The following is a 19,253-nucleotide window of genomic DNA, read 5'->3' as shown; positions in this document are numbered from 1 at the left end:
TGCATCTACCACAATTGAAGGTCCCTGCCTTTTTGAGTATGGCAGATAATAGAATATTAAGTGTGGAGCAACTTTTCTTCTATAACATTTTGTCAGATCTCGAACAGTAGTCGGTAGATATCTGCGAGAGTGAAAAAGGACGAGGAAAAGTTTTGAATATTATAATGAAATAACAATAATAAAAATTTCGATCATATTATGTACAGGTTTATTGTAAACGAGAAAATAAACATTTTTTGTCGTAAAGTATCATTTACACGATTTGTAATTGTGATAATTTACGTGGGCAGTAAGGTTGCCAGCCTGGAATTGGCAATATTCACAGCCATTAGAGCATTGCTTGTGAAGATCACAGTATTACAATCTGCACAAGGAATCCCGCGCCAACGACCGGGTTGGGTTCATGAACGGAATATGAGGATGAGGGAGGAGGAAGAGGGGCGAGATAAAGTGCACAAACAATGAGGAAGTATAATAGGGACGATAGTTATAACAATCCGGTCGATGGCGATGGATTTTCAAAAGTAACAATTTGTTACAACGTGTTATACAAATGTTTATGCCAAGGAGAAACGAAAAAACGATAGACAATCCTAAATCTCTAATGTTTTTGTCCACAATTACACCTAAATTCTCTAATATTTTTCTTTACATTAAGTGCTAATTTTTTCTTCTTCTTTGTGTTGGCATAAACGCAAATTAATATATCCAATTAATACTGCTCACAGACCCTTAGACGCCGCGGACAATATACTATACGCAATATTTTTATATGTTTAAAGATTTTGAAGGAGAAGAAATGTAAATTCAATTGGTAACTGTCAGCGTCTATGAGAAAAAAAAACTTATCAGTAATTAATTTTTGTTCATTAAAAATTTGTTGACACATTACATAGTATTTCTCTTTTTTAATCACACCATAAGACGATAAACAAAAAATTTACCGCATTCAATAAATAATAATAGTAATAGTTAACAAAATAAATACAATAAATACTCGAAATCTATTTAAGGGGGAAGTCTTTTTTACTGAGCCATGGACGAAACTACTTAGCTATACACAAAACAAGCAAATTAATATCCGATGCGGCTCTGTACTAAAGATATGCGACGACGATTTAACTAAAGATTCGGAATTCGAATGTTGGACATAAAAAAAGTGAGATTAAACGAAAAAAAAAAGTGATAAAAAGAAATAATGTAGCCATTAATACCACATCCCTCAGTTAATATCTGACATACAAGATACTTGTTACTTAGTTTTTAAAATAACGATAAGACATTATCAACCCGAAACGTAGCAAGCACTTATAATGGAACACGATTAATCATTTTTATTTTTTACTGTTCTCTTATTACTATAAACAAAAAAATAGTAATAAATATCGTTCAGTTGCAGAAATACGACTGCCTTCTTCTTAGTAAATATACTCTTATTAATTAGGCTATATACACTAACATATACATGTATATATATTGCGTAATAAATAATCGTACCATTTAATAAATTTCAAATAAAAAAACAACAGTCAAGTTCATTCTGCCACTGAACGTGCAAGCAGACACATCAATTATTGAACACCATCTGTGGAAAAATATATATGTATATATGTATACGTAAAAAAAAAGATCGTTACACAACGTTTACATTTTTTTTTTAAATAAACAGTCTTTCAAATAAACAGTCGTCAGGACGTATCGACAAAATAACCCTAATCTACGATTACAAAAAAAGTCCCTCTTATTATTATTTCTTATTACCTTTCCGCATTATTACTTTTAAATGAAATATACGCGAACCGTAGGAAATCACATGGAACCTCATTTCATATTAATAAAAGCGACTTTCTCGTGTATCGAATTATTTGTTTGGGCCGTTTGCGGTGCCTCAGCACCTTCGCTAACGTCGGCGTGCAAAATAAACCCGTTCACATCGCTTAACCTAATATGTTTGTTATTGTCGTTAACCAATTTATCAGACGCCTGTCGTTTAACTCCTCCGCCAGTTTTTATTCCTCCGCTTCTAACGGAATTCTTCAATATGTTAGGCTTATGGTGGGTATTGACGATCGTGCACGAATTAGAAATTGCTCGACGGGCGTTTGAAGCTACTTGAATTTCACTACGTTGTCGATCGATCCGCTGGTTTTGCAGTACAAACGTACCTCCAATTTTCCTTGTCGATGAAGACGACATCACCAGCGGTTTGGGATGTGCTGGATATTGAGGTGCTCCGCTCGTTTGTACTGGTATTGTCACGACAATCGGTTGGGTCGCTAATGGAGGACTTAAAACTGGTTGCGTGGATGCTACACGAAGTATAGGTCCACCCAGCTATTTGTAAAAAAAAAAAACAAATCAAGTAAAAAATTTTAAAAAATCAGAAAAAATAGAAAAAAAATTCTTTTTCATTAATTTAGTCACCTATGCGAAGGTAGCTCCCAATTAGATATTACATATATTTTCTCAGCGGAATTCGATGAACGATACCACATTCGAAAGCTTCATCCTTCACCAATACGAAAGTGGAACTGCCCGATTCGAAATCTCTTTTGAATTCCGCTAAAACGCCAAAATAGTGCGAAGGTACACGAAAATAACACAAAAATATCAATCGTCGAATCAAAATCTGTTGAGAGGTTCTCTTTTTATAATTAAAATACTATCCATGTAAAATCCCAACTAATCGAGGGCTAACTTCGCATAAGTAAGTTACACGTAGAAATTAGATAAAATTACTTAAAATTTTATTGTTAGTACCTGAACGGGTGAGACAACAGCGACAGGACTCATAGGCATATAAACGACAGAAGTACAAGTTTCGTTATTTCCCTGAGATGAAACTATACTGACGCCGGTACTGGGTACGGATATATGGAGTGGTTGCGTTATGACATGTACGTCGGAGGACTTAGTTGTGGCCGTTGTTGCAGTGGTTAAAACCGCCGTAGCCGTTGGTATTGACGTCGGAACAGCCTGTACGGGATGCTGTTAATAAATAAACAATCACAATGATTTAAAAAAGAAAAAAAAACGGGATGAGGATTGTTAATTAATATAAATTTATGAAGAAAAATTTTAAAAAAATTATACATACCAATGAAGAAGTGGTGAGCGACGTTGCTTTTGGAATACCGGATACGGGCTGCTTAACAGTTTCTTTATCTTTAGATGCCTTATGGTCGGCAATAAGCTGATGAAGGTCTTTGCTACGTCCCGGCACCGCTTTTCTCAAATGTATCTACAAAGAAAATTCGTCCGTTAATGGTACTTTGTAAATCGACGAGCGTTGGTTTACCTTTAATATCTTTCTAAACTTAATTTTACGATAGCACTGTGGTTTAATAAAAAGAAATTATAAAAAAGAGCAAGTCAAAAAGAAGCGGTTATTTGGAATAATTTTTAACGGTCGAAAATAAAAATATAACGAAACGTAAAATTGATACAGCAAAGTTATGTTTTGATATTCTTTAATACACCTTTGCGATTACACTTGTTCATGACACAAAAAACTTTTAGGTATACGCTTGGATACGAGTTACTTTTCAGAACAACGACGACTTACACTTTAATCGGGAAAATTAATTTATTTTTTAAATACTCGGGTGAATAATTTCATTATTTTACATCGAATTCATCAATTTACTGTCACCATCACTTCAAATTAATTAAACACACTACAAATGAATTGTTAAAAAAATTCTATCTAGAATGAAACTTAAGAAATAACGAAATGAAAATGATTTTTTTGATTGAGGAAATGGGAGAGTTATAATAAGGTTTCTTTATAATCGATAGTGACAGCAAATTAATTTTTTTAACGTTAATCTCATAGAGAAATGGTTTATGATGGAAGAAGAAAAAGATACTGCAACCGTAAATTTGACAAAATAAGAGAAGCAGTTATAGTCTAAAAGTTTAAAATAATACAATGTTAGAAAGTAGTAATATTAAGATGGGATAGAATCCGTTCCTGGCTTCAATGTTAAATGTTCGATCGCGTATATACCTAATTTACACTAAATTACAACTTTATCAAAAGAAATGATTGGAAAGAACAATATTATTTTAATTCTCCGGAGTAAATTGTTGAATTAAAAACTTTCCACGCGAAGATAATAAAATGAATTAAACGTATCGTTCACCCTGTTGACTACATCACTTTTAACGTGTACAGAAACGGAAAGTCACAAAAAAAAACATTTATAACAACAATTTTCACGTTATTATATATTGCAGATGTTCAAGTCAATTATTGATTTTCATGAATTTGAAACATTTTTCCCCCAGGGACTAACCATAGTAAAAAATGTCGTAAACAAAGGGACACAAGTTCCCGACGTACTGGCAGATAAGCAACTGTAAAAATAATTTAATTACCATATGATTAGAGCACGTGATAGATCTTAAGCACGGTCCTTTATTCCCCTCAAAGACTCCGCAGTGCTTGTCCGGGTCGAATTCTTTGACCTTCTTGGAGCTTTTTTTGGACTTTTTGTGTTTCGACGAAGACGACGACGAGGAGAAGGAGGAGGAGGTGGAGTTAGAGACCGGGATGTTGACGACAATGCTGTAGCCGTCCGTAGGGTCCGTGCCGACCCCGGCAGGACTGACGGGGTTTGGCGCGGCCTCAGCGAGTACCTCGTGCTCTGATTTCGCAGCGTGCACCGGTTGCATGGCACCTGATTTCCCCTCGCTCGTTGCTGCTGCACAAACGACCGTCGGGGCGGCGGTTGTCGTGCCGGACGCCCCGGACGGGACTGCGGCGGCCGTTGCTGTGGCAGCTGCTGTTGCTGACGTTGTTGTCGTTGCAGTTGAGGCTGCCGAGATGGCGGCCGGTGCTTGGATTGGGGACGCCGGCACTGGCGCTTCGTACGTCTGCAAAGTAAAATAATTTATGAAGAATTAATCAAAGGTTAACACGAATCGAAATGATTCCAGAAAGGTTACACTTAAAACGTACCTGAAATAAGGGGGGAGGTGGAACTGGCGGTGGATTGATTTTCTTCTTATTCTTCGAATGGGAATATTTCTTTTTGAGCAAACTTGTGCCCGGTTGCACAACAGGGAGCGACTGGGGATGCTGATCAGGCCCATGCTTTTCGTTCATATGTTTCACATAGGCGACGGGCATTAAAAGTTTGTTGCATCGCTCGCAACGACACAAAACGCGCACATCATTTTTTGGACAGGTACCATACAAGAGGATGTCTTTTCTAGGTAGCAAGCTTACTGAGGAATTTACGGTTTTGTCTTCACATTTATCATCAGCTATTTTGATGTAACAAATAAAAATATGAAAAAAAATTTTTTTAATATTTTTTTTTACTTACAAGTTATTTTACATTTATCCACTTCTTCAAACCACTCACCCCACGGTCTATTATAGAAAGGTTTTAATGAAGGATATGTTAATCCTGACATTTTTAATACTGTAATAAATAAATCTATAATCATTTACATAAACATCGATTTTTGTTCTAGATATAAATTACCGTTCACGTTGATAACACCGAAATCTATTGATTTGTATTGTTAAAATCGGTTATATCAACATTAACCATAATTATTTCCACTTACTTTTTGTCAATACTTTCAATTAATTTGGTGATAGTTAAGTGCTCAACAGGATTTCACAACTACTAACAAAAGAATAATTAACAAATTTAGATTACGATAAAGGCGATCTCAAAAATGCGCCTTTCTAGAAAGTAACTACGTCTATTTCGACAGATTGTTTATAAAGTTTTGTCTGGTATTTAGAATTAATACCCTTGTACGACCAAAATAATTTAACGAACATGGACGACCATGATGGGTCAGTTTAGACCTAGGTATGGTGAACCATCTAAGGTTTTTGTAAAACATGTAACTATATTAAGGAAGTATTCTAATGGAAAGATAATGTTTCATAACGTTTCCTTTTCGTTATTTTATTCATTTACCGTTTTCTTATTATCATTTAACATTTAAATTTCATAATAAAAGACCATTAAAGCTTAAAGCATTTACGTCTTTGTAGATCAATGGTGTCCATAAGGGCGATCGCGAAGGCATTTTGAGTCGATTGCCAACAAAATCATGAATCTGAAATATATGCATCTGGACCTCAGAGCCAAAAACGGAAGGTTAGTTTTAATTGTAAAAAAGATTTTAAACCCTTCGGTCGAACTTGGCAAGACTTTTATATAAAAAGTCGACCACTGCTGTAGATAATCTGAAATAACACAAAAAAAATCGTCTTTTAAATCAAGTGATTTAAATAGGGCGATCCCCAGCGTTATGATATTTTATATATCACTCAAATACATTTTAAAACATACAATAAATTTATTTCCACAATAACTTTTAGAATGAAACGTTGGGCAGATTTATTGTGACTTACATGTCTAACCGTATGATTGGTTAGGTTTCCCTTAATAACTTCGAGTCATTTATGACACGATGTATAAAAGCATAAACTAATTGTATATCGCATGAGAATAATAATACTAGGACAACAACATCAAATTTTAATCATCATTTTCAGACTATCACAGACAGTTTTGGTCGTACAAGGGTTCCTTGAGATCAACTTACAACCTTTTCTACAGTTTATAAACTAAACAAAAAGATTGTGTCGAAATAAAGGTAGTAACATAAAGAATTAAGTAGATGAAACACCTTCCATGAATGACTAGGCTTCATGGTATTAATGAGTAACCTTAATTTTGTAAATGAAAAATCGCATTTTTTTAATCGCATGCTTATCACTTTATCACTCCTTTTTTACATTCTTAGCTAATACAAATTTGTTCGCCTTATTTTATTAAATAAATGAACTTACCAATTAATTTACATTTATTAACTTCTTCAATCGACTCAGCCCATTGTTTATATTCGAAGGGTTTTAATGAAAGATATATTGATCCGGCCATTTCTAATACTGCAAATAAAAAAAATTAACGTTATAGTTAGATTAATAAAAATAAGATATTAAACGCCCAAAAAATACTTTCTCCATTATAAAAATAGAGGTTAATTAAAAGGTTATGTTACACCTGGAACTTTTTGGATTATTAAAACGATTGTAAATTGATTTTAATTGCTATTTGATGCTTTATATAAGTCGGCAAGTGGAGATTTTCTACTAGAAATGCATTTGAAGTACTCTTAAAGGAGGAAATACGAAATCTTTTAGTTTTTTTTTTCTTAGAAAACCCAAACCGTTTTTGAGACACAATTATAACGATCATGCTTTCTAAAAACTTACAGTTTGTCGAATGATATCTTAAAGCGAATATCTTAAATATATTCACATGGGCAGATCATCTTAAAATGACAGCTGTTCCGTTATAATAGATTACATATAAATTGCGAACGATATAAAGCAACAATTTCGGGTCATCCGCACAAAATATCGCCCAGGAATTTCTTAAAAAACCTTTGTTATGTTCGTTATATTTTCTTTAAAGCCGATTTACTTAAATCCACAGTAATTTGTTCAAAGTCAAGTGGTTAACACGCTTTGACAACTGCTATTGTAATGCAGGGTTGGAGCAGGTAACATTTTTTTTGATCAAAATTTTGTACAACGAATGGATTTTGCAAAAAAAATAAATCATCCTTTAGTTTACTTGGTTAATAAATAAAATATTAAAAGAACATTACTTACGTTTAAAATACATCCCAAATAGAACCATAGCGAATACAAATCAATCACTGTATCCGAACGAACATAACCTCAACTTTGTCTCTCTTCGTTAATAAAGTTAACCGCAACTTAGATTTCTCGAATGAAAACGAAAATTTAACACAAAAAAATTTGTAATCAATACTTTCTTGCGAATTATAATTTAATATAACTTTTTGTTTTGATTTAGCCCCGATTATTTGAGAGTTTATTCCTAAAATTTACCTAATAAATCAAGTTGAAGCCACCGTTTTTTTCTTTTAATTTTATTAATTATCGAATCTAAACTAAATCACCACTTACTATCGCGTTTTTAATTAATTTTTATTTTTTTGTTACCACGATACTCTCCACTCTCCATAGAAAATATAATTATATATATATACATATATACCAATAAAGAAGGTAAGGTAGATGTGCCACTTAATCGTCTCTTTCTGTTACCGCATTAGCGCCACCTGGTGCGTTATTTTAGTACCGTTTAAAACTATTGGAGGCCATCTTGTTTTATTTTATTATTATTTATTACGCATTTTATAAATTAGGTCAAATATAAGGTGAATCGTCCTCCTTTAGGGAGGACAGTCCTTCTTTTGTCCATATTTTAAAACTAATCTGTTAATCTCTGTATTCCGAGATGCCGCGCCGAACAAATATACGTCATATGAGGAGTGTTGTTAAATACCCGGGTATTTATTTTCAATTGAAAATTCCCTGGATATACAGCCGAGGGTATTTACCCAAGATGGCTATTTAGAGGTATATATAAAATTTAATTTAAGTTGAGTTGGTGACGGTTTTGCATGCACTTCGAGAATGCAGAGTCAAATAAATGCAAAGGAGATAGGCCAAGCAGAACATCCTACAGTTGGCGTTGTGCTTACCGCACCAGAAATTGCCAATCCAACTACTCGTTGAATTCGTGAAAGTTTACTGATAACTGAAGTCTGTCGGACTTTCCTATACCAGGCTACTGCTCATAGTCTCATCGTAGGTCTAACCAGTCACATAGAGCCAGTACAGTCTTTCAGGGGTAAGACTCCAATTTTTTCCACAAAGACTATGACAAGTCCACAAGGATAGTCTAGCTTTGTAAAACTCGTAAAACTCCCTGCAAATGTACATTCCATGAGAGGGTTTTGTCTAGCATTACTCCTAGATATTAGACTTCCTTTGAGAAAGGAATTTCTTCACCTTGAATAGTTGGGCGGATTAGTCCATCCAACTTTCGTGTTCTGGTGAAGGGCGCAACGATTGTCTTGTCTCAACGGGTTTGTCGAGAGATTCTCTCCCTTACACCAAGCGCAAATGGTAGCTAGGGTCACCTAGAGGATTTTGGATATCCTCGACAAACTGGTTCCTTTGACCATAACGACAAAATAACATCAGCATACGCTTGTATTTCTACACCAACGACTAGTGATGTCAGGGATATCCGCATCCGCATCCGCAACTGCGGATAATCCGCATTATTTTGAGGATCCGCATCTGCATCCGCATATATTTTAGCTGAGCTCCGTTACAATAAATAATTACTAATTACTAATTAATAATTTACTAATTACTATTAATTACCATAGAAATATTATTTTCATGAAAATTTTAGTACGTAACTTTTTTCAAAAACTCCGCATCCGCAAAATTAGAATTAGAAAATCCGATTCCGCATCCGCATCCCCTAAACTCACATCCGTAACATTACTACCAACGACTTCGACTATCGCAATCAGATCATCAACTAGAAGGGACCAAAGCAGGGGAGTGTGTGCAATATAATTAAAAAGATGCAATTTAAAAAGAGATTTATACAATCTTCTAGGTTCAAATAGAAAAAGGCACTACTATTTTTATGTGTTACAAATTTCAGGAAGATTGGTCGAATAGTTTTTGAGATATCGTGTCTAAGAGTTGTAAAAACGTAGTTTTGGGAAAATGATTTCTTTCAATTTACAATGACATCGAGTAATCTGCAATTCCAGGGCCACACAATAAAGCTTCTGTTTCTTCATGAAATAGACTTTCCATTGCTAACTTATATTTCCCTGCTTCCCAGGATTTTATGGATAGAGACTCGTTAGATTCATCAATTTTTTCAACGTTATTTGAAGAGGAAAATTTGATTTTTTTAAAAATTTTTGAAGGTATTTCCTCCCTTAAGCGATCGTAGTAAGTGGTTGGGTTGGGTTGTGTTGGGTTAAGGTAGAGGTAGGTATAGAATGTTGAGGTGGCTTGGAAAAATTCTAATACATGATAATTAAATAAAATAAAAAGAAATAATAACAATAATGAAACATGAACTTTTTATTGCAAATACAGTTATTTTATAAAAATTATGTAGCTGTTCACTCATGTAAAAGACACTCAGTCAATATATGATTAATTTCCATTAAACTATAAGTAGTTGACAAAACAGAAATAATAAGAATAAATGAAAGAATGTGTAAGGGAAAAACAAATATACAAAAATATAATAATTAAAACGCAATTACGGTAAATAAAGAAAATTATTAACATAAATAATATTTGGGTTGTGTCTATATGTACTTAAATTTGGGAAAGGAAAATGGACATATACTAAATTTAAATGTTGCGAACAGTATTATATACCATTCTGTACTAGTTTCGGTCAGTCAACAAAAAATAATTAGGAATAAGGTGAAAATGATAAAAAAATTACCCTGAAAATTTTATCAAACAGTTCACATAGCAGATCTATTAGGGTTTAATTTTTTTATTAGTCGATACGAAATCTTCCTAATTTCAATCCATTTATTAATTTTTCATATAAACACAAAAAATCCAACTTCTAAATTAAAAACCATAACATACACAAATTTTGTTGTATACAGAGTGCAAATAAGTAAAAGAAATTATCCGATTATCCTAAAACATAAACAAACTAATTAAATAACAAATTTGAAATTCAATTCTTTTAACAATTTTTAACACCCTTTATCTTCTTAAAAAATTCTTTTTTTTATTAATTCCTCTGTTTATGCTTGAAAATAGTCAAGATAATTTTTTTATACATTATTATGATTCACACTGTATTATTAATTATTATTTTTTTTTGATTTAATTTCATTTCGATAACTTGTTTTGTTTTAACTTAAAATCTGTACATAGTATCACAAAAAAACCTGTTAATCGCTTATATTGTAATAGAATTTCTTTTTTTAGATATTATTAAAGAAATTTTTCCGTCGTTTTCACACTTGGATATAGCGCGTATACGTCCGATTCTTTAAGCTCTTAGCACTAATTATTTACAACAATTACGATCATCCCCCACCTTTTTTATCAATATAATATTATCCGAGATTGTGTGAAATGAATTATTATCAATGTAAATCTTCAAAAAATATCGAATTTCGAATTGCAATAATAAAATATCATATATTATCACATCATCTATATATTTTTCTTATTATTTTTTTTAATATCACAATACTCCCTACATTGACTCATCAGTATTTATGGCAAAGAACAATATAAGGTGTATCCAATAATATATTTCGTATATAATATTTTTTTATGTATTATATTTTGATAGAAATGTACGCGTACCAAGTTGAAAACGTTCAGGTAAATTTCCTCTTACAATAAAAAAATTATTATTCATTAAGCGGGAGTCTAAAACGTAGCGACAATAAAAAGGGGATGGTGAATTATGTATGACAGGTGATATAATTACAATGTTGTCTCTTAGACATTGTTGCATTTGTATTTTTCATTTTCATCCACAATATATATATGTATATATATATATAAAAATCCAATACAATTATAAGAAAGAATTTGATTATCGTACCGTTTCGTTTTTTGTTTACAAACTAAACCATGATAAATGGAAAAAATAAAATAAATTAAACAGATATAGTAAAGAAATAAAAAAACACCTAGAAATTTTAAAATGTTAACTAGTTTTTTTTCTTTAAATGTATAAAAATTGATTTGTCGTTCCACGGTTTAAAAAGCGAACTTAACAACATAGCGGCAATAAACACTAATACACTATCATTAGAAAAGAAATTATAGAAAATAAAATCAGAGTGCCGGTAGTAGCTATCACATTGTTCCACTAGCTAACAGCCAACGAGTCAGAGACGAAATTTCAAAATTCCTAGGATCCATATAGAAATATAACAATTCTATTTTTTTTTCTTGTTTTAATTTTATTATCATTATTATTCTCACGAACAAAAAAAAACAACGACCGATTGACGGATCGGGCGCGATTTAAACAATTTACAAAGGGTACCTCTTGATTAATGAGAGTATTTACATTATTATACATATCTACTATGCGATAGACTCTATGTACAACTTACTTACGTTGTTCTTTTCGGGCGCTTTACGGTTTTATCTGGCGGGTTTGTCGGTGACGCTGATCTTTGCTTTTTATTGGGTTTGCACCTGGCACAATGGAACACCTAACAACAAATAAACAATTTTAATTCAATAATTATTAATCAAATTAAAATATTCTAAAATATAAACTGTTAAGTAACAATATCAGATATGACAAATCACACCGCGTTCAAATCGGTTCAGCCCTTTCAAGTTATACCGATAAATGCTTATCCCGAGTTTATCTTACGACTGTTGAACCGGCCTTGAAGTATTTGTTTTTAAAAGATGGAAATAAACAATCAATATCAATTTTATTTATTTTATAGATCTTGTACATTTCTGCGCGCTCTTTGAAGCATATCTTCGAAACGTACTCGAAAATACTGTCGCACCTGTTGCTTCGTGTGATGGGAGGTGTGTTACCTTAAGATACATTTAGACGAGCAAAAATGTTTGTGGAGGAGATACTATACATTCCGAGCAATGATCAGGATATGACGAATCTTGATGTGAAAAAGCAAAACACCTATGCTTCTTCATAACAAGGACTTGCCATTACTAACTTTTATTTCCTTGCTTTCTAAGCTTCTATAGTTAAGCTTCGTTGCGCATTTCTGTCGAATAATTCGATGTTCTCGAGGCACTATTTCCGTCATTAAACAAACTAGCCTCAATATAAAGAGAAATTTCGACTATTTTCAAGTCGCAATTTAGGGTCAAAAAAAAAATCCCCCTCCTCAATATCCATGGGTCAACCCCTGAGTTTTATTAAAGATTTATCTCCTTATTAAAATTGAATATAGAAGAATATAGTCGTAACCGCCACATCGATAATACGTACAGATGTCCCAAATTCGTTGTCCGCACAGGGTGAAAACAAAAGACGATAGCTGTTCAGAGTTTCTCGAAATACGAGGTCATGACATGTAAGGTACGTTTTTTTCTAACTCTTTTAGTTTCGAAGATATACGAATTTGGGACACCTATACTATTTGTACTTTTTGCATTTGAGTCATCAACTTCATCGTTTTGGACGTTTCAAGGATAAAATTTAAGTCTTGTCTACAGGCAGTGATATTCAACATTCTAAAACTCGTTAATCCATCAGCAGGTGATCATAATATAATATTGGATTTCATTACAGGTAAATATCCTACAAATATACTGATACAAAGCGTTTAAATAAAAAATAATTTTTGGTAAAATAATTTAAAAATAATTAATATTTCTTACATCAGGTATGTTTGACTTCTTAATTTTTGCACAGGTTAGATGTATCCAAGTTAGGCAATTGGAACATTCGATCATTGGTCTTCCAGCAAATGGTTTGCCACAAAAGCACGTAATCAGATCGTAGGAATCCCCATCGTCGGTGTCGTCGCCGCTGGGTTTATCATCTTGTTGGGCGTCTGAATTTGTCGACTCTGAGTTTACACTGCTCCCGGAACTATCCAACGGGGGGCTTTGGTTCACTGCGTTTCTAACCTCCTAAATGAATTTAAATGAATAAGTTTTAGTTAATTTAATATTTTAATAACTTACCTCTTTTTTGTCCGTATCATAATTTTCATATTGTAAAACATAGGTGCAAAACATGTAAAAGTCTTCGCTGGTTCTAGGTCGCCTGGTGCCGTTTGTTGTAACAGACGTTTCGTCATTAGTCTAAAACATAGTTGAAATCGTAGGGTTAGGTTAAAAATAAGAACGGATTTTAGGTGAGAGATTTTGAGAGAGGGATAATAAACGTAAGGCAACATAACCTAGACGTAGATGTTTAGGTTTAGAAAAAATGTTTTGTTTCGACGGTTACTTACGTTTTCTTCTGCCATCCTCTAGTAAACAACTGGAAAATAAAAGGCTCTCATTAGCCAGAGAGGAAATAATCTTAGGCTCGAGACGAAATAGTACGATGTGCCATGTAAAATAGAAACGGAAAAATACGCACTGGTCCCCGTATATTTACCTAAACTGTAACGTCCGAATTATTACCTAACACAAAACACTCTTGTTGTCCCTAGCTTGATACTTGACATTTCAGATTTGAAAACACTCGGCCCTATTTTGCATTAGCGTTTCAACTTTGGAAAAAGATTGTGATACCATGGCACAAGTGTAGATGTCAGACCATAATACAGAGAAAAGAGCTAAACACTACGACTATCTCTCTCGCGCTACTACGTATTCGGCTAAATGGCAACGGTATGACGTGAAGGAATCATATTCATATTATATTACATTAGTAAATGACTGAATTAGATATGTACTACGTAGCACAACAAAAATATTTTTGCGCCTGCGTACCGACAGTTGAGCTCCTAATTTATTTTTTTTTATTTACTTTTTAATCTTCCGCGCCTACCTTCACTTACGTCCGAAAACCTACTGACTACTTTATATACATATCAATTTCGTTTAATAATTTCACATTGCTTTAATTTAATCACTTTTCACCCTAACAATAAACAGCAATAAATCCCGACAATTTTTCATCCTCACTTGAATCAAAAAAAAATTCTCAAATTTATTAAAAATTTTTAAATTAAATTAAGAAAACGCGGTAATTTCAAAATATTAATATACAGTATGTTTCATTTTATCATGCCCAATTTTATTACGGATTATAAAACTATAAAAAAATCTAGTTATAACGATATATCACATTATTTGTAATATGCTCCGAATCCCAAACGTTACTATTAACAACACGGAAAACTACGAATTCATCTAATTTTCGTATTTTCATATTTTCTTGATGTTTATGCATCTGAGAGCAAAAGTGAAAGAGAACAATATTGTTAAGAATAAAATTTGCTACAACTTTTGTTCTAAAAGTTGTATTATGATCCGAATCCGAATTCTGGTCGTTTTAAATGAGTTATATGGCAGTCCCAAGTATTGTTCGTGATATAAGAAATAATAAGATTGAAGCAACTTTCCTTCTATAATATTTTGTCATATCTGTAACAGTAGTCGAGATATCTCTTCTGACAACTAAAATCAAACACACTGTATATACTTATAAGAGGAAAAATGAAAATTTCATTATGTTATTAAAAACAAGATTTTTATTTACTTTTATTTGGTAGAGCAATAAATTCAAAAGAAAAATCATACAGTTCCGGTATATATTACATACATAAAAAATAAAGTGTATAAAAAAATTCCAAAGCTTAAATATTTGTATAAATATAAAAAAGAAATACATTCACATTCACAGATATACACAACTTCTTATCTAAAAATTTATTTTGGAATTCACGAAACGGATTGTAACGAATTTCTTAAATTGTATGCATATTTTGACACAAAAAATAAGAAAAGGAATTTTATTTCGTGTGGTTGGGTGTTTCCATTACCTAAAACCATTACTAATTTTCCATTATTATGAAATCTTATCACACGGCGAACCATAACGAGTTCTTTTTGGTCTGATTAATTTTGCTATTTGTTTCAATTTACGTCAAAGTTTAATAAAATGGCAATAAATCGTAGCTTTATAAAATCGGTCAAAGTAATTTTAATTACCACAATAACATGCTATTATTTTGGTCAAAACATTAAATAACCTTGAAATGAAATTAAAAAAAAACATTTTAAATCAGTCTTTCGGACATAAAACTCCTCCGTTCATTACATTACACGCTGCCATTTTAATATTTCCGAATTGTACTTTTTATTCGGGTTTAGAATTCTTTTAGAAAATGTTGGTTTCATTTTAGCACATCTTAACTCCTGAGGATGGTTCCTTAAATCGAGAGTACATAGTGATCATAAGCTTCAAAATAAAATTCCTCCTATCTACGAGCAATACAATTTACATTTTGTGCGATTTACATTTTCTTTATTTACGTTGAGCTTTATCTTTATTTATGCAATCTCACAATTGCAGCCGTTTCTTTTTATTGTACAAAATAACAAGTCCATTATAAATAATAAAAAAGTTAATAAATAACATTTAACACATTCCCAGTTGGACCATCTCCACACTACTTTATTATAGTGGTGTAATGTTATGTATTAATGTTTAGGTGTAAGAAGAGAACATGATTTAGAACTTGTATGATAGAAATGGAAAATCGGAATCATCTGTCCGATACATAAGACCAGCTGCGATAACTTTAGAAGAATCACGCTCTTAAACATAGCATTCTACATACTGGTATTTCATCAACGATGGACCAAATTTTCCTCTTTAGTCAAGTAATGGAAAGATAAGGTATTAGGCTTCGCCAGGGACAGCCTGGTCGAACCGGTAAGCTGGAGAGAGTAACGAGACGCTTTCAACGCTTTATTTAACGTATGATGATGATGTTGATCTGCTGACAAGTAGTGGAAAGCTTTGCACAGTTTGAGGAAGAACCAAAAAGAGCTGGGCTTGCAGTTAACGAGGGGAAGACAAAATATATGTTTATACCAAGAAATAGAAACCTCAATACAGTGCAGGCACCAATTAATATATTAATTACTGACTACTGTCGCGGAGAACCAAAGACCAAATATACCGTACCAGTGTAAGACCAGTGATAATGTATGGGAGCGAGACGTGGGTGATGACAGTGAGAGATGAGCAATTCCTCAACAGGTACTTCGTCGCATATACGGTCCCATCTGTGAGCGAGGCGAATGAAGGATACATACCAAGAGCTCTACCAGCTATGAATGAAGACAGGTTATCCGTGAGATCAAGGATTTCACAGGATTGTACTGCCAGTGTATATATATATATATATATATATATATAAAGATGTGTCCTCAAGTGAATGTGTTAAATTAAGTAGGATAAATGTGTACAAAGTGGTCCAATTTTTAGATAAAATGAGATCTAAACTATTCTAGTTTGGACTAAGCTGTACACTTATTAATAAATACTCAAACCGGCGTTTTAAATTGTGTATGTGTTGGAACAAAACTACAATATAATAGTAAATTAATGATGCTGCGGCAAAGAGATCATTGTATTATAAATATTATGCAATGCGTTAAAGATAACTTTAAAATTCGGCCTGTCTGCGGGTTTTTGAGCCCAACACATTCGCATTATTTCATAAACGGGTGCCGGAGTATTTTCCGGACTAAGTAGCATATGACCCGCCTTCAAATACTTGACAACCTCCTCATGCGTCATCCCGAAGTACGGTTGGAGAGCGAACGAAAAAATTTCCCATAAACACACCCCAAAAGCCCATACGTCCGATTCTAACGTGTATTTATTGTAAAGAATACTTTCTAAAGGCATCCATCTAACTGGAATCGCATCATGTTCATCTCCTTTATAATAATCCTATAAAATAAATTTCTATTAAACTATTAATTATAAATTGTAAAATTTACCTGTAAGTAAATTTTTTGTGATAATCCAAAATCGGCAATTTTTACAACCATATCATCGTTAATTAAACAATTTCTTGTTGCAAGATCACGGTGTACGAATTTCCGTTCTGAAAGATAAACCATTCCGGAAGCGATTTGAAGTGCAATTTCTAATAGCTCGACATGATTCAATAGGTTTTCCTTGGAATCGCGTTCATCAACGCTTCTTGGAAGATAAGTGGGTGAACACTTTCTCAAATATTCGTTTAAATCGCCTTTACCCATGTATTCAAAGAGTAAACACATTGGCCGCCCAATAGCGCAAACCCCTAGAAGTTTTACGATATTTGGGTGATCAAATTCAGCTAGTAAACACGCCTCCTTCTCGAAATCATCTTGTAAGTCTTCAGTCGCGTCATCTTTAAGCATTTTAACAGCAACCAAAGTAAATTCTTCACCTGAAACTAAATCTGGCGCTTTGGCTTGAAAAACTCTACCAAACGCCCCCTGTCCTAAGTCTTTTATATATATAATATTGTTTCTAGGAAACTCTAAACGTTCTAATTTCGGATTTAAACGCGCCCCCGAATTATGGTATGTTGCGTTATTTGGTAATTTATCCAAATCGATAGTCACATCTGTATTTCCAGTCGGGTTATAACCCAATCGATGTTTATGAATTCGATGACACAATAATACCGATAACAAACAAATTAATATCAGTATTAACCCAATACTTGCTCCAACTATTATATAAGTAGGTGTTAAATATTGATCCATTGTTATTGGGGGTTTAACATCTTCTTTTGGGCTTTTGGTCTCGTTTGAACATCTTGTTATGTTACAATGTTGCCAACGAACAGTACTGTTCATTGTAAAACACCAGGGCATTGGTTCTGCACCTCCGGCGTTTCTGCAATAATTTTCAGCACCTTGTAATTCTGGTAAAAACATTGGTGGGTGTATGTGAGAGTGAGGAGTTTGCGATTCCCAATTTTGACAAGGTAAACCACTTTGTGACACATTCATAGTACCTTGATAAAAACGACCTCTTCCTTTTACACAATCATCTAAATGAATTTATTTTATTAGATTTTATTTTAGACATAATTTACTTACATGTAACTTCATCTTGTTTTATATCCATTAAATTAGCATAAGAACATGAACTATTATTATCTTTATACTTTGGTAAATCATCACAAATTGGTAACTGAAAATGTCCCTTTGATTTATAAGTCACATTCCTCTTTTTATTCGCTTCGATCAACAACCAATCGTTGTAACAAAATTGTTCTTTGACAACCAAACAATCTTCGTAGCAGAGCGGTAGAGGTTTTCCCATTTCGTTGCACAACGGAAATGCATACATACATAATAGTTTCTGCAAAACGTTTTATATAATGGGGTTTTTGTTGAAGCAAAGATAGTGATGAACTTACTTCGGCGGCACTCTTACATGGCTCTTTTAATTTTACAACCATTTCTTCCCACAGACCGGCTGTTATATTCTCGTTGATATCGTTCGTGCCGTTCTTATAAACCATTGTATCGCGCATATAATTTTTGCAGATTTTTCCACCGTATACAACGCAAAAATCCGTTTGCATAGCGGAAGCTGAATAAATCATTGGTAGAAAAATAGGTATCAGTGGAAAATACATTTTTGATTTGTTTTTTTGGCAATGATATTGTTAAAGAATCACATTACGATTAATAAATACTTTGGTTTTATAACCTGTTGTTGTGTCTAGTAATTTAGTAGACAAAAAATGTTACTATGTAAAATGTACTAAAGCGGATAAATGGATAAATTACCAACTGTCTAGAGGAAAGGTAACTGTTGGAAATATTGAAAAAAGTGCAAAAGGAAATTTTTTATTCATTAATTTATACAAAACTTTATGCTTTACAAGTA

At 33.0% G+C, this 19,253-nt stretch overlaps 3 protein-coding genes across 10 annotated transcripts; all 3 read right to left on the bottom strand.

Annotated features, from left to right (window-relative positions):
* Positions 1 to 194: 194 nt before the first annotated feature.
* On the bottom strand, positions 195 to 8,064 carry LOC111414202 (ataxin-7-like protein 1). Of its 8 annotated transcripts, XM_071198472.1 has the most exons (10): positions 7,976 to 8,064; positions 7,655 to 7,897; positions 6,827 to 6,925; positions 5,581 to 5,639; positions 5,334 to 5,432; positions 4,964 to 5,271; positions 4,381 to 4,878; positions 3,098 to 3,241; positions 2,761 to 2,988; positions 195 to 2,334 (listed from the first exon to the last, which is right to left on the bottom strand). In XM_071198472.1, exons 5-10 carry the CDS (start codon positions 5,422 to 5,424, stop codon positions 1,822 to 1,824), a joined length of 1,782 nt encoding a protein of 593 aa, XP_071054573.1. In that variant the 5' UTR covers positions 5,425 to 5,432; positions 5,581 to 5,639; positions 6,827 to 6,925; positions 7,655 to 7,897; positions 7,976 to 8,064; the 3' UTR covers positions 195 to 1,821. The 8 variants fall into 8 exon arrangements, with proteins under 8 accessions (XP_071054573.1, XP_071054575.1, XP_071054574.1 ...); XM_071198474.1 differs by having other exon boundaries at positions 5,334 to 5,447; positions 5,581 to 5,642; positions 7,655 to 8,051; XM_071198473.1 differs by having other exon boundaries at positions 5,581 to 5,642; positions 7,655 to 8,051.
* Positions 8,065 to 9,958: 1,894 nt separating this feature from the next.
* On the bottom strand, positions 9,959 to 14,280 carry LOC111414235 (PHD finger protein 23A-like). The gene is made up of 5 exons (XM_023045520.2): positions 13,989 to 14,280; positions 13,840 to 13,868; positions 13,568 to 13,687; positions 13,259 to 13,513; positions 9,959 to 12,105 (listed from the first exon to the last, which is right to left on the bottom strand). The coding sequence occupies exons 2-5, from the start codon at positions 13,852 to 13,854 to the stop codon at positions 12,004 to 12,006; spliced, it is 492 nt and encodes a 163-aa protein (XP_022901288.1). The 5' UTR covers positions 13,855 to 13,868; positions 13,989 to 14,280; the 3' UTR covers positions 9,959 to 12,003.
* Positions 14,281 to 15,136: 856 nt separating this feature from the next.
* Positions 15,137 to 19,137, bottom strand: LOC111414207 (Neurospecific receptor kinase). The gene is made up of 4 exons (XM_023045477.2): positions 18,778 to 19,137; positions 18,455 to 18,719; positions 17,357 to 18,405; positions 15,137 to 17,306 (listed from the first exon to the last, which is right to left on the bottom strand). The coding sequence occupies exons 1-4, from the start codon at positions 18,997 to 18,999 to the stop codon at positions 16,953 to 16,955; spliced, it is 1,890 nt and encodes a 629-aa protein (XP_022901245.2). The 5' UTR covers positions 19,000 to 19,137; the 3' UTR covers positions 15,137 to 16,952.
* Between the last annotated feature and the right edge of the window lie 116 nt (positions 19,138 to 19,253).

The sequence above is a fragment of the Onthophagus taurus genome, chromosome 8 (assembly GCF_036711975.1).
Source record: "Onthophagus taurus isolate NC chromosome 8, IU_Otau_3.0, whole genome shotgun sequence".
In the NCBI taxonomy this organism is placed as follows: Eukaryota; Metazoa; Arthropoda; class Insecta; order Coleoptera; family Scarabaeidae; genus Onthophagus; species Onthophagus taurus.
Note: the sequence above shows the minus strand (reverse complement) of the source record. Positions and strands in the feature narration are given on the sequence as shown.

Bases quoted from the DNA above. Each gene is read 5' to 3' on its own strand.
- LOC111414202 (XM_071198472.1), bottom strand. From the start codon at position 5,424: ATGTCAGGATTAACATATCCTTCATTAAAACCTTTCTATAATAGACCG. The intron at 5,272-5,333 runs GTAAGTAAAAAA...ACATCAAAATAG, and splicing joins GGATAAATGTAAAATAACTT to CTGATGATAAATGTGAAGAC. The intron at 4,879-4,963 runs GTACGTTTTAAG...TTTACTTTGCAG, and splicing joins CACCTCCCCCCTTATTTCAG to ACGTACGAAGCGCCAGTGCC.
- LOC111414235 (XM_023045520.2), bottom strand. The intron at 13,514-13,567 runs GTAAGTTATTAA...AAATTCATTTAG, and splicing joins ATGATACGGACAAAAAAGAG to GAGGTTAGAAACGCAGTGAA. The intron at 12,106-13,258 runs GTAAGAAATATT...ATTTGTTGTTAG, and splicing joins AGAAGTCAAACATACCTGAT to GTGTTCCATTGTGCCAGGTG.
- LOC111414207 (XM_023045477.2), bottom strand. From the start codon at position 18,999: ATGTATTTTCCACTGATACCTATTTTTCTACCAATGATTTATTCAGCT. The intron at 18,406-18,454 runs GTAAGTAAATTA...AAATTCATTTAG, and splicing joins AAAACAAGATGAAGTTACAT to ATGATTGTGTAAAAGGAAGA. The intron at 17,307-17,356 runs GTAAATTTTACA...TTTATTTTATAG, and splicing joins CACAAAAAATTTACTTACAG to GATTATTATAAAGGAGATGA.